The sequence below is a fragment of the Pristis pectinata genome, chromosome 7, assembly GCF_009764475.1.
Source record: "Pristis pectinata isolate sPriPec2 chromosome 7, sPriPec2.1.pri, whole genome shotgun sequence".
NCBI classification, from domain to species: domain Eukaryota; kingdom Metazoa; phylum Chordata; class Chondrichthyes; order Rhinopristiformes; family Pristidae; genus Pristis; species Pristis pectinata.
This window is the reverse complement of record NC_067411.1, coordinates 91,038,663-91,054,332: the sequence shown is the minus strand read 5'-3', so window position 1 is coordinate 91,054,332 and position 15,670 is coordinate 91,038,663. Positions and strand designations below refer to the sequence as shown.

The window sequence follows — 15,670 nt, the reverse complement described above, 5'->3', positions numbered from 1 at the left end:
AGGTTTGGAAACTAAGAAGAATTAGCTTCCTGAATATCCAGCAGAGCTTAAGTTTGATTCCTGCTTGTTGGCAGTCTGATGGGCTGGTGGGGTCCACCAGAGTGGGAATCTGCTTCATGTTGCCGAAGCCGTCAAGAGCAGAGTTGGATGTGTTCATAGAATGACAGAGAATATTAGAGAGGGACTGGGGGTGAATCACCGTCATGGGGGTTGGGGTGGTAGTTATTGAAGCGCCTTGATTGCAGGCTGTGGAGCCTTTCACTTGTTGCTAGGGTCTGATTGAAGTGGGATAATCCCAGGATTTGGAGGTCATGAGAGCTGATGGTGAGCAGATAGGGTTAACTGGGTAATATACTGAGCCTGGAGGCGTTGCCCCATAGTTACTGCTGTAAAGGCGCTCCTGAATTCAAGCTTGCTCACTTCTTTTCAGCTGCTGGATTTTCCAAGTCTTTGGAAACCCAAGTGTCTAAGGTTAAAAATGGAACAACTATTAAAATGAAGGATGCAGCCTCATTACTTGACAGACCACTTTTTCACATGCAGAGTGATGTCCTCCTGCCCCTCTGTCCAGTCTCTCATTAAAATGGGAAGTGAGAGGCAGGTTTGGTTTCCATTCAAGATGCTCTGGATTTCACTTCTGACATGAACCCAACTCTTCTGTTTTAGAGAGTTAAAAATTCAGCCACTGCAAAGTATACGTTATCCAAATAAAATGACACCAGAATCAGTTATCAGTTTTACAAAAGTCAAATGCATTTTTTTTCTTTTAAAATTCTATGGTAAAAAGCATAATATAAATAATACAAACAAATTGGTTTCAATATAATATACACTAATATTCTCAATATTCCTGCTGTAGAAAAAATTGGGGTATTAAAATTTACTCAGATAAAGAAGGCATGAACAATACAGGTGTGGCTTTGTCATTTTCACAACCTTTGCAAAATTAACCGTGGTCACTGAACCGTGTTATCGTTTCATACTGGGTGCAAACCATGCAACTCATTTTACAGTTGGCACACTGGCACCAGAAATAGTCAGGGTAAAATCAACTTGCTGTGAATTCTAACAGCAGAGGGAAAAAATAGCCATATCCAGTGTAGCTGTGCAAGCACAATGATCAAAGCATCTCTATTTGTGCTGCCTTTGTTATGCCACACAACTGATAAGGTAACAGTACTTGCTTTAATTATGCTGGGAGTTGACAAACTTAAATTGTTGCTAGCAATTTTTTTGGGTTTTAACATCATGACACCACCCTGTTCAGCGTTTGGTAGTGGATGGGAAAGCCTGAAAAGAAACCATTGCCTTATTTGCCAATGTTATTACTCACACCCCAAACCTGCTACGATATTTAAAATAACACAATATGTATGTATTCAGTTGGCATAATCTTTGTCCAGTTGTGTAGTCTCTTTCTATGTTTCCAGTAAGAAAATAAAAAATAATTTGCTTTAACAATAAATAATTGATGTGTCATGGGGTATCAGGTCTAGTTTCATATACTTCATAAATGACCTGAGGCACCTTTTGGTATTAGGATCCTAGCTACTTAGCAGCACCAACTTTGTAACAGTACTAGATATTGCAGAATTGAGAACAATGGCCAGTTTTTGAATGACCTCAAATAACTTGAATAATTGAGAGTATTTGCTTTAAAATAAATTGAAAGAATAAAATGTTGCATTTCAAGATGCATTACAAGCAATATGAAATGATAATATTGTAAATATACGTGATGACTGTAATAGTAATTCAGTTAAGATACTTGATAAACTTTGGCCAGCAGAGGCAAATACGCAATCAGAAGCTTATGTTGTTTGTTAACATGGGTTCTGTGGTCAAGAGGCATTCCGAAGTTCAGGCTTTGAAGCATTAGGTTAAATAGGATAAACTCAAGGCCAGAATCAGATCTTACACTTGTTGTTGAAACATTTCACTTTCATAGACTTTGCGAGTCACATGATAGCATTTTATGCTGTCATATGTTATACCTCTGGAGAAAATGCAAAATAAGCATAAAAGCTACTTAAATAGAACTTTCTTTTTAAATAACTGACCACTTGGAGCTACTGCTTTTCTTGGTTTGGATCTGCTAGTTCTTGGTACTAGCACAGCCCATATTGTTCACTTATATTGTGAGCCATTCAGAATCACAAAATATCTATTGCTGTACTTTAAACAACAGAGAGATTAATAAAAAATCTTTTATAAGGCCAGCGCCTTTCATTGTATCCTCGTGATGCATAAAAACATTAAAATAGATGTTTCAAAAGGTTTTTCTCCTACAAAACTATATATCTTCACAATGTTGCAGTCACTCCACACAAATGTTAAAGAACAGACTCAATGTTTTCACACATCTCATTCTCTCCCAAATGGTAGATTAATGTTGTCCTTCCAGCTGATTTGCTTGAATCTCCTGTAGCTGCATCTAATGTTAATGTCGATGCAAAGAGATCTGAAGTGGTCATTCGGCCAACTGAGTCTTCATCTCCTTGAACGTACTTCTTGGAATGACTCTTTATGTAATGCCAAGTAGTTGTATACAATATAAAGGCAATGGTCTTCATACCTATGGCAATGCTGACGTAAAGATATCTGTATGAGTCATTATCATATAAAGCACATGCTCCACTTTTATTGCAGGTTTCTGACCAGACCAGGCAAGTGGAGTCAATTGCAGCTCCAAAAATAAGTGGCGGTGGGATGAAACCTAAACAAAAGTAGAAGAATACAGAGAATAAGTAAAAAGTAGCCAATTACTAAATAGAATGTGAATGAAAGTATGAGAAATGGATAAATGAAGTTTATCAATTGATAAACCTTTCAAATATTACCTACCAGTAGCTTTATTATAATTTATTTATTTAATGATTTAATTAAGTGATCGGAGAACTGGATGAGAGCTCAGAGAAACTACAATGTGTGGATTATCAAATAGCTCTGTGGTCCCATCAGGGTTGCAGGATTAGAAATGGAGCTACACTGAGAGCATAGGGTATCGAAATATACTCAAAGATTTTTGGCATGGAATGATTTACTCTCAAATTCTTGATTGTACACAAAGAAGCACATTTCAGTAAAATCATACTAGAATGGCCCACCATTTCAAAGCAGAAATCACTTGGCACATGTCCTGGTTTAATAAATGACATAACTTTTGCTAGTACTTATACGACAATTGATTTTAGTCTGGGTAAAATTGTGTGTACAGTGAGGGTTATTTTAACTTTATAAAATTGTGTAGAAAACAATGATAGAGAATTGGTGGCCTATTTCACTTCACCATCTCAATGTAATTTCCATCTCAAAGGGACATTATCAAAATGATCTCCAGTGAATCAATGAACAGATATTATGTGACTCAAGCCAAATGCTCATGCAGTACACAAGAAGAAAGCCAACTACCCAAAACTTATGATTTATTTTATATAAAAGAAAACAAAGTTCAGTAGCTCCAAGAAAAGACAGATAGCTTTTCTGGTTCGATGAAGAGTCCCAACCTGATATTAACCAGTCCTTTCTTCCAGCAGCCTACAGAGTGCCTGTCGATACCTAATATTTTCCTCAGAGTCATTTTTAATTTTCAAACACATTCTGATTTCAACTCCAATTTTCATGCAATGTTCTCTGTATTACACATTACGGATAAATCCATGATTAAGGATGGCAGAAAATCATAGTTTTCAGTGTCTATGGCCATTGTTCAGAAAATTAGGGGAAAAAATTCTCTCAATAAAATTGTGAGCTATGCAGCCTCTTAAAGAGAGTCATTTATTAATTCCAGCTCCTGAACAAGCTGGCAGTAATCACCAAGTAACATTATGGAATGGAATAACTAAGTCTGGAGAAATTGTGTGCAAATAGATGCTTTCATACAACCTACATGTTTCACCTTCAATGTCTGCATCACAGCTGTTATACGTATGCAAGAAAAACATTTATTAGCAGGACTAATATTGTAAAATACATTGAAAATTGTCATGTCATAATTCAATACTTTCAACTTGTTTTATACTTTTTAACAGTGTAGAGCATAAACAAGTAATTAGATTTAATCACAATGGGAAAGTTTCAAATTGTGTAGCCTACTCATGCATTTGAAATACACTTGAATTCTTGGCACTCTCTTCCTCCAGGGCTTAGAGTATATACTGTACCCTTACCTACCACAAGCTGGCCTTTTCTATCTAGATTCCTACCAATAAAAATGGCTAAAAGTGAGTATTGCCTGGAGACTTGCTGGAGAAGAGTTCCTAACTTGGAAACCACCTCCCTGGTAAAGTTTATCGCAACAGCAGGCTCCTTCTGGTACTTAGAAAGTTATGTCATGACCTGCAATATAGGCTCCTGAGATGAGAGCAATTTCAATACAAATATGGGAAATAGCTTCAGATGGAGATATGGAAGAATTTCTTCTCTCAGAGAGTTGTGAGTCTTTAGAATTCTCTATCCCAGGGACCTGTGATGGCCAAATCATTGAATATATTTAAGACTGAGATAGACGGACATTCAGTCAATTGAGGCATCAAAGGTTTAGTGCACAGGTAGGAATGTGGAACTGAAGCTAGGATCAGATTAGCCATGATCTCATTGAATAGTGAAGCAAACTTAAGGGGCCACCTTGGCCTTCTCCCACTCCACTTTCTTGTGTTCTTATGCCAAACACCTCACGTATAATCAACTGCCTTTCTTGCTCCTAGGCACTTCTTTAATCTAAGGATGTCAATAAATCCTCCAAATGAATTCATATACGGACCCAGCAAAATATGAAGGAGACAGTAAAAAGTTACATGAAGAACCGTTTAAGCAGCAAATGAAAAATAGCTTGTATGCTGTTAACAGCAGAATATTAGAAACCCCTGCCGTTTTGTGAGGCTACTTTCCTTTCGACATAAGAAGGAACATTTGGCATGCTAATGTGAAATAATGATAAATGAAGTATTTAATTATTTATTCAGAGTAAAAAAATAGAATTTGCAAATAGATGCAAGTCATGAGGAGGCATAAAATGCTGTTAATCTCAGTCCAACCAGAACATGAAGTAACAATTCAACATTTCCTGATGACATCAAGATAATTGAAAGTTAATGCTTTTCTGATAGCAATTCAGATTTGATACAATGAAAATGATTCCGTGTTTCTGCTAGAAAAGCCAGACTAAGGTTTAGGACCACCATACATGTACACTGGAAAGTTGATATTCCCTGTACCGTGAAATTGAAATTAAACAATCCTTTAAAAAAATACTTGTTGCCTTGGTAAGGAGATGTCAGAGAGTGATCCCAAATCAATGTAGTAACAATTAGCATGAAGTTCATGTGTTGTTAGGGACAGCTGAAGAGTGCTTAAATTCTCCATCCCATGCTAATGTTGTGTCCACTGATTGATTCTGGCGAGATCAGTAAAAATAGTATAATCCCAACATGACCACCAGGAGAAAGGAATATTCATTTTTGTCCTTTTTTATCCCTAAGTGAAGTAAGATTCTGGAAATGTTGTTGTCCTTCTGAAGTGTACACAGAATGCCTTAATTTTTCAACCTTATTTTGACTAGCTGGTGACTTTCTGTAGTGTGTCTAAAACATCCAGTTATTTTAAAACCCAGTGATGTCATTGCCTTTGGCTGTTTGAAATACAGTGGTTTGTGGGTGATGTATCTTCCACATATGTGTGGTCTGCAGGGCTATGAATGAAATACTACAAGCACTCTAGGATTAGACTTTTCCAACTGGCACAGACTCAGTGGGCTGAACAAGCTCTTTCTGTGTCATACATTTTCTCTGATTCTCTCAGTATTAGGCTGGGATGGAATTGTAATTTCATTTTAATAGTTTTGTCCAAGTTGATTGAAGGCAAAACATTTTTAATGTGCTCCACTAATGTGTATATTCACAGTTGTGGAAAACCATTTTCAGAGGTTCCTGTGCACAACAAAATGTGTATTGGTATTTGAAAGACATCTACCAATTCAAATCTTGCCATTCAACTTCAATTCTGTTCAGAAGGAATCACTGTCTGACTGTTGGGAATCACGACCTAATTATTTTTTCTTTCCCAATAACTCATTGTCCAAGTGCTGAAGTCAGTTATAACAACCTAACTGTTGTCCTAATTGAGGTGATTTACCTCAGCACGTGCCAGAGGCTATAATGGTTTTAGCTAGCACATTGATCTTTAAGTGCCTTTGAACAATCCAGGTAGCAATTTTCAAGGAACTCTGGGCTTATTCTCTACACAACACCCCACAGCTCTAGGTACATAAACATGTTCGGTTATAAAAATAAGGATCATAGAATTTAATATAAAACATTTAAAAACATTTCCATTTCAACCTCAAATATCTAGCATAAGAGCAGGATGGAACTAATAAGATTACATTAAGTTAAAATACAATTTTATCTTGTTCTGATGGTGAAACCCTCAGGGTTTTGCTGTGTATTCATAAGGCACTGCTATATATTGGTTATATTAATAGTTTTCAAATTTGGTGTCCAATCTGTTTTGCCTTGTTTACATTTGATTAAGTAGTTGGTCTGCATTTAAGTAGTGACTGGATAAAACTCTGCTTGACTCTGGCTGTATTGAATTGAAGTCCTAGCATTAGGTTAGGGTCGCTGCAGCTGTAATGACTGTAAACATAATAAAGTACAAATACATCCAAAACTGACAGACATTAATATCACAGTCTTTTCAATTTTACAAAGCCACTGATGCTTGAAAGTATTAAACATTATTCATCTGGGTCTGTCTGAAACATTGGTGAATTTCATCGCCAGATATGTGTCACATTTCCCTCCTTGGTGGCTATACCATTTGGTTAGTTCAACTTTACAAATGAAAGTTATAACTTGTTATTGTACAGGGTAGCATGTTGGGCTGTCATCTCAATATAGTGAAAACAGTCAACATAAAAAGGTTTTGTTAATAGCTTTAACCTGCCATTTCAAAGAAGTTTGAGGAAGATAATATGAGGTGCAATGGAGAAGATTCAGAAGTAAATTATGAAACAGACTGAAAAAACATGTATTTCCATCTGTTTTTATGGTTGAAGGGAGACCTACTCAAGATACTCAAAATAGTAGATTTGATAGGGTGCCTACAGATAATCTACTCCTCTTATGGGGGAATCCAGAATGAGAGGGACACTTAAACCTTGGCCATTCAAGAGTGAAATTAAGAACTGCTTTTGTACACAAAGGCCATGGAAACCTTAGAATTCTCTTGTGAAAGGCAGTGAATCCTATGACAAGTGAAACATTCAAGGCTTTGACTGGTTAACTGTGACTTCCAGTGCCTGATGGTGAGAGACTGGACTATGGTGCTGAAGCTTGAGGTCAGGGGGAGCTTTGTGGCCCCTTCTTATCAGAGATGTTAATTGTCTGGAATCTATGTGGCAGGAGTGTGGTCTGCCCCTTGTCAGCCTTTATGCGGATATTGTCAAGGTCTTGCTATCATTGATTGTGGCCACTACTTTATGGGGGAGCTGTAAGTGGATCTGAATCCTGCAGAGTTGTCAGCAAACAGCACAATTTATGTCAGAAGGCAAGTTTTTAATAAAGCAGCTGAAGATGGTTGGACCAAATACTCTTTCAGTGATGTTTTGGGGCTGTCATGATGGTCTTCAGCAGCTTTATCTTATTTTGCTCTACTCCTTATACATTCATGACTGTGTGGCCAGATTCTGCTCTAATTCTATCTATGTTTGCAGATGATACCACTGTAGTGGGCCGTATCTCAAATAACAATGGTTTGGAGAACAGGAAGGAGATAGAGAGCTTAGTGACATGGTGTCATGACAACAACCTTTCCTTCAGTGTCAGCAAAACAAATGAGCTGGTCATTGACTTCAGGAAGCGGGGCGGGGGGGGGGGGGCACGTTGTTGGTGGTGTACATGTTCCTCCCTCAGCACATCAATGGTGCTGAGGTCGAGAGGGCTGAGAGCTTCAAGTTCCTCGGAGTGAACATCACCAATAACCTGCTCGAGTCCAACCATGTAGATGCCATGGTCAAAAAAGCTCACTAGCACCTCTGCTTCCTCAGGAGGCTAAAGAAATTTGGTATGTCTCCCTTGACACTCACCAACTTTTATCGATGCACCATAGAAAGCATCCTATCTGGATGCACCAACGCTTGGTATGGCAACTGCTCTGCCCGGGACTGCAGGAAACTGCAGAGAGTTGTGGACATATCTCAACACATCACGGAAACCAGCCTCCCCTCCATTGACTCTGACTACACTTCTCACTGCCTTGGTAAAGCAGCCAGCATAATCAAAGACCCCACCCACCCTGGATATTCTCTCTTCTCCCCCTCCCGCGGGCAAAAGATACGAAAGTCTGAAAGCACATACCACCAGGCTCAAGGACAACTTCTATCCTGCTGTTATAAGACTATTGAATGGTATCCTAGTGCAATAAGATGGACTCTTGACCTCACAATCTACCTCATTATGACCTTGCACCTTATTGTCTAGCTGCACTGCACTTTCTCTGTAGCTGTTACATTTTATTCTGCATTCTGTATTGTTTTACCCTGTACTACCTCAATGCACTTCATAATGAATAGATCTATATGAACAGTGTGCAAGATAAGTTTTTCACTGTACCTCGGTACAAGTGAAAATAATAAACCAATACCAATTCCAATTTGTTTCAAGTATTACTCCAGCTACTGAAGGTCTTTTCCATTGATTAAAATTGAGCTCAGTTTTTCAAAAGTTTAGTTTGAGTCCAGCTACTCTCATTCTTCTACTAACAATCAGCTTTACCTCCACCTTTGGATCACTGCAGTGTTCAGTATTGGAGTGGAGTCATTCAAGTGGGATCTAAAATGAGCTCTGGCAATCAGGTCATTTACAAAGAGTTTCTAGCATATCATAATTATGTGCTTTTCACAATACTTTGTTTTTGACTGGGAGGAGACTGAAAGGGAAGTGTTATACTTAACTTACTTTTAGTGGACAGGACATAAATCGGCCAGTTTTGCAAAACTGTTGTGGTGGTGTCATGGCTGCACTGAAAGGGTTTGTGGAGGAGGTTTCCTATGTTTGGCCAACAGGTCTTCAGTACTGTGATGGAAATGAGCCAATCACCTTTTCACTAAGTAATTGCTTAACAAATGCCCATTGCACACTTACTGTTTCATTTCTGCCAGTGTAAGAAAATGCCAGATATTTCAAGTGTTTTATATATCTGCCATTTCTTCAGCTCTGAATAGTTCATATGAATATGAATTTCATATGGTCATTGAAATCTTTGCTCTTTCCTCTGATTTCTTGCCTGTTTTCATATTCCCATTAGTCATTTACTCTTCCTCTTCACCTCTGCCCTGGACATTTAATATTTGTCATGGGTATCTTTCGTATTATTAGCCCTAATGATCATCAGCCTACTTTTTTTTGTGTTCTAGTTATCCTCAAAATGATAGTTAGCCCCTTTTCCTCTTGTAGAAGTATTTTTAAATCTAAGTATCAACATTTCAAAAGCAATTTGTTAGCTGTAAAGCATCTTCAGACAACCTGAAAGGGATATGAAAGGTACTTTATGAGTGTGTCTTCATTTTTCAAATTCACACCTTTCTTACTGATGATCAGACAGTTTGTTTATTAATTTTTCTTTAAAGTTAAGTCAGCCTGAACCATTCCATTCCACTGAATCTTTACAGTTTCCAGTCCAGTGCATTAGCTTTTATTGTTGATCACTTTTTCAAGATGAGAGCTTGCTGCTTAGACTTGATGCTAGAACTACAACTTCTCAGAGGTGTGGGGGGAGATAAGCTGGGTATTAGTGCCTCAGTTCTGCATCTCCAGTGCCCATGGCCTGTACTGCAGGGAGACTTCTAAGGGCTGTCCAACTTTACAAACAGCTCTACATGTTGCCTTTAAACAGAAGTGTCAAATACATGTATTAAATGAAAATAGGGCACAATGCAAATAGCAATGATATAATGACATATGCATACATTGGTCCACCAATGACCCACTGATAACTACAGTTCAACTGAAGACCACAGTGGGACTTATATCCCTTGAGAAGAAACTGGACCTCATTGTAGCTATTTACAAGCATGAAACAAAGAGAAAAACACATATTTTTAGGAGTATTAGTTCCTGCATCCGAGGGTGGCTGTGATGTCTCTGCAGTGATAATGGATTAACCAACATTTAGGAGTTCCTCACAGCCATATGAAAAGGAGTTAGGCCTCCTCAATATGCTAATCAGGTGCCCGATGCTTTTATTTTGCAGTGCCTCGGAACATACTTATCTCACACAGTTTTGGATTCCTTTTATTTAATCAATAACCCTTAAAGCGATGGCTGGAGGCTGCCACCACAAATATGTCTCTTTTTTTTCTTAGCTGAATGCAAAGCCTTGAATGCAAGGACCTAACTCAATTTCTAAGCCTTTGAAGGGAAGGGAATGAGGAAAGGAGGGAAGGAGGCTATTTGGCTTGTCAGGTCCGTACTTGCTCTATGTAGGTGCAATGCAGTTAGTCCCACTCTCCCGCCCTTTCAATGAGTTATGTGTACATAGCCCCAGATCGCTCTCTTCTTATACCACTTTTACTTTTGTGTCTCCTTCTTCCTGCCAAAATCTAACACTTTGGATTCCTCAGCATTAAATTTCATCTTCCACTTATGCATCCATTTGACCATCAGCCTATATCTCCATGAAATCTATTATTATCCTCTTCACAATTTGCTATGGCTCCAAGTTTTGTGTCATCTGCAAATACAGTAATTGTGACTTGTCCACACCTATGGAGGCTTATTATACAATTTCTTCCAATCTGAAAAAAACAACCATTTACGACTCCCTTTTGTTTAGCTGAATTTCTATCCATTTTACTACAGCTCTTTTATTCTATTGCCTTCAGTGTTGATCATAAGACCACGTAAAACCTTATCAAATATCTTTCTAAAATCTATTTATATCACATCAACTATATTTCCCTCATCAACCCTCCCTTTTAGTTCATCAAAATCTCTATCGTGTTATTTTTATAGATTGGTGCTTGATTCTCTAATCGATTCATGCTAAATGTTCACTTCTTGCATGAACTGATGACTCCTCAGTATGACACATTTTTAAGGTACTCCCTGATTTGATATTTGTATTTTTTAATTCCTCTAGTCTTCTAAAAAAGTGAAGATTTTATTTCCCTTCCCTTACTTCTTGTGATGAAATTCTATAGGTAATGATTTAAAAGGGCATTTATTGTGAATATGGTCACTTTTTGTTTGGCGGCACAGTGGCACAGTAGTGTAGCGGTTAGCGTAACACTATTACGGCGCCAGCGACCTGGGTTCAATTCCTGCCGCTGTCTGTAAGGAGTCTGTACGTTCTCTCCGTGTCTGCGTGGGTTTCCTCTGGATGCTCTGGTTTCCTCCCACATTCCAAAGACGTACGGGTTAGGAGCTGTGGGCATGCTATGTTGGGGCTGAAAATGTGGTGACCCTTGCGGGCTGCCCCCAACACATTCTCAGTAACGCAAAAAGACGCATTTCACTGTGTGTTTCGATGCACATGTGAGTAATAAATAAATAAATAAATAAATAGATCTTATTTATTGGCCAGTTTCTTTAGCAAATCAATTTGCTTGATATATTTACCCAACAACAGTGTCACTTTGTTGCCAACAGCACGCATTAAATTTTCAGGAATCACAAAGACCATTTCAGCAAAATTCTGACAACCTTCAGATGAATAGGAGCAAACTAAAACGCAACATTAAATTATTGAATAATTGAATGGAAACACTCACCAAGTAATCTAAGCATAAGAAATTGGACACCAAGGGCATATGATTTGTATTCAGGGTTTACAGACCTGTAGAGAGAAAGACCAATTAACATCTACCAGACAACAGGTTACCTACTGATGCTAATTTTGTCTCCTTATAAAACCTATGCTCACATGATAGTGATGTGGAATCTCCTATCCTAAAAGATATCCAGAGCCTCATCTAACTAATTATCTTTATGTATTCTGTCTTTTCCGAGATCTCCGAGCATATTGCTTGGATCATCTGTTTCAAGCAAATAGCAATCAAAAGAAACAATTTACATTGCAGTTTGCTGTTAATGAAGATAACAGGAAAATCACATGGACATTATAGGATGACCGAGTAGAGCTGAATGTGTACAGTTTACACTGCACTTGAGATTGCACTGTAGCAGAAAGCAATCTAATTCAATTGTTTAAACATCCTCTATGTTGCTTGTTGAAATAAAATTGCAGGATTTTAACATACAAACACTAAATGTGTTTATCCAAGACTCATGTCTTTGATTTTAGTAGCTGTTTCAGTTTAATGAGCTTCCATTAGGACTGAAAATGCAAGTGATGCATCAAGTTTTAGGCAAGTATAGAGGCTACAGCAGCAGAGCCCCATGGCGTGGCCCTGGGAATCTCTCTGGCTGTCAATCTCACTGTAACGATTCAGCAAGCAAACCAGTCCCATTGTTCTCCCTAAATCTATGGCTTTAGTGGGTTATATAGAATGAAGAAGCAAGTACAAAGACAGGAAAAGGGAGAGGGCAAGAAGGGATGAAAAGGAAGCTCTGCATTGGGAGACATTAAACAGCAAGAGGTGATGTTGGAAGACTCAAGGAAATAGAAGCAAAAGCTGGGCCTAGAAAAGATGTAATCAATGTCAGGGGAATCATTAACTGAAGCTAATGCTGAAAAAAATTGGGAGCTGTCATTATCACCCAAGATTGCTGAACTCAATCGTGGATTTAAAAAGTTGTAATGTGGCTTTCAAAGGATGAAGTTCTTTTCCTCACGCTTACTTTGCACTTCATTGGATCAATGCAAGAGGTCAGTGTGGGAGTGGGGCAGAGAGTAGTTAGAAGGCCAGGTTAATGGTTAAAGATAGAATGGAGCCACTCTACAAAGCAGTCACCCAAACTGCATTTGATTTCCTGACGATAGAGGATATAACAACATAGCAGTGGATCAAGTATACTGAATGGAAAGAGGTACAAGTAACTTGCTGTTTCATCTGGTGGAAGTACTGAGGCCTCAGACAGGAAGGGAGGAGGGAAAAGGCTGGCGTTCCTGTCCTTGTGTTTGCATAGGAAGATGTTGTGGGAATTGACCGGGTATCATGAGAGGATAATTCCGTTAGAATGATGAAAGGGGAGGGGAAGAGGTATTCAGTGATAGATTCACTCTGAAGCTGGCAGAAATGACAGAGGGTAGTGAAAAGCAGGAGAACACTATTGTAACACTATTCACTGATGACACCACAGAATCTCAGAAGGCGATGAGGAGGCATACAGGAGTGAGATAGGTCGGCTGGTTGAGTGGTGTCACCAATCAACACCTCGCACTCAACGTCAGCAAGACCAAGGAATTGATTGTGGATTTCAGGAAGGGGAAGCCAAGAGAACACACACCACTCCTCATTGAGGGGTCAGCGGTGGAAAGGGTGAGCAGCTTCAAGTTTCTGGGTGTCAGCATGTCAGAGGATCTATCTTGGGCCCAACACATTGATGCAATCATGAAGAATGCATGCCAGCAGCTCTACTTCATTAGGAGTTTGAGGAGATTTGGTCTGTCACCAAAGACTTATAAGTTTCTCCGGATGTACGGTGGAGAGCATTCTGACTGGTTGCATCACTGCCTGGTATGGAGGCTCCAATGTGCAGGATCGAAAGAGGCTGCAGAGGGTTGTAAACTCAGCCAACTCCATCATGGGCACAACCCTCCCCGCCATCGAGGACATCTTCAAGAGGCGAGGCCTCAAGAAGGCGGCATCCATTATTAAGGACTCTCACCATCTGGGACATGCCCTCTTCACGTTACTACCATCAGGGAGGAGGTACAGGAGCCTGAAGACCCACACTCAACATTTCAGGAACAGTTTCTTCCCCTCCGCCATCGGATTTCTGAACGGTCCATGAACCCATGAACACTACCTTGTTGTTCCTCTATTTGCACTATTTATTTATTTTTGTAACTTATAGTCATTTTTATGTCTTTATGTCTTGCACTGTACTGCTGCCACAAAACAACAAATTTCATGACATATGTCAGTGATAATAAACCCTGATTCTGATCATTCTGGGAGTGAAGGAAAATGGTAAAAGAAGTGCAGGAAATGTAATAGGTACAGATGATGACCTGTCAACTCCTGTGCAGAAGAATCTTCATTTCAGGGAGAAGGCACATCAATGGCATTGGAATAGAAAGTGCTATCATCAGAACAGATGTGACAGAGGAACAGAAACTGGGAGAATAGTTTGAAGTTCTTAAAGGAAGTGGGCTCAGGAAAGTATAGTCCTTTCAAGAAACATTGATGTTCGTATCACTAAGTTTCCTGTTCCTACCCTTGACAGGGTAATTTTGCCAGCTTTGCTGTTAAGTTCCACCATTCCTTTGCCTTCACATGGTCCATCTCCAGTTCTTCCCTTCTTTTCTTTGACTTCTTTGTCTACATTTCTGTGGACTGGTTATTGATCTATGTCCTATATAAACCCATTATCCCCTAGGGCTACCTTAACTAGATTTTCAATAAAGTGCAAAACAGCTCACAAAATAGTAACTCAACTTTCAGTTAAGTCTCCAAACTCAACATTATTGAGTTCAACAGCTGGAATCGCGGACGGTAACAGTCTTTTCCCCAGGGTAGGGGAGTACAAAACTAGGGGCCATGGGTTTAGGGTGAGAGGGGAAAGATTTAAAAGGGAGCTGAGGGGCAACTTTTCACGCAGAGGGTGGTGAGTATATGGAACGAGCTGCCAGAGGAAGTGGTTGAGGCAGGTACAATAGTGTCATTTAAGAAACACTTGGATAGGCACATGCAGGGGCGGGGCTCAGAGGGATATGGGCCGAACAAAGAAAATTGGGACTAGCTGGGTGGGCACCATGGTCGGCATGGGCTCATTGGGCCAAAGGGCCTGTATCCGTGCTATGTTGCTCTATAACTTCATGAATCTATGGAAAGTGATACCTTTGGCTCAATCTTTTCTAGCAGCTGCTTTTGATAATGATTTTGCTTTTTCTACTTCCATGCCCAGTGTTTGGTTCTTTCCCTCCCCATTACCTTTCTCTTTTGACTCACATTATCGTCTCTTTAGTCATTTACTTCCACTTCATACAGACTTTCTATTTTATTCATTCTTCTCCTGTACTCTTTCTCCACTTCTGTATCTGTTTAAAACCACTTGACTGTGACCTCTTTTGGTTCTGATGAAAGACCATCCACCTTAAATATTACTTTCTTTTCTCTCTCCAAATATGCTGCCTGACCTCCAATCTTTGAAAGTTTCTGCTTTTAATTTGAAAGAAATTACCTTAGACTGCAGTGAACACAGTGAGCAATCTCTGCTGAGATAACATTTTACTGTCGGTTTGGTTCTTGCTGTGCAATATTTGTGTTCTCCATGTTACATTGTTTATAGATTGTACGTTCTCCCCGTGTCTGCGTGGGTTTCCTCCGGGTGCTTCGGTTTCCTCCCACATTCCAAAAAGACGTACGGGTTAGGAAGCTGTGGGAATGCTATGTTGGCGCCAGAAGAGTGGCGACACTTGTGGGCTGCCCCCAGAACACTCTATGCAAAAGATGCATTTCACTGTGTGCTTCGGTGTACATTTGACTAGTAAAGAAATCTTCTCTTCTCTTATCTTATCTTAAATAATGAAAATACACAGGTCC

At 39.3% G+C, this 15,670-nt stretch overlaps 1 protein-coding gene across 1 annotated transcript in view; it reads right to left on the bottom strand.

Moving 5' to 3' along the window:
- Window positions 1–738: 738 nt before the first annotated feature.
- Window positions 739–15,670, bottom strand: part of LOC127572632 (solute carrier organic anion transporter family member 3A1-like) — a 257,725-nt gene continuing 242,793 nt past the window's right edge. The window contains exons 9-10 of the mRNA XM_052020100.1: window positions 11,771–11,835; window positions 739–2,716 (exon numbers count right to left, since the gene is read on the bottom strand). Of these exons, the coding sequence (XP_051876060.1) occupies window positions 2,334–2,716; window positions 11,771–11,835 (448 nt within the window). The 3' untranslated portion in view covers window positions 739–2,333. The remainder of the gene's footprint in view (window positions 2,717–11,770; window positions 11,836–15,670) is intronic.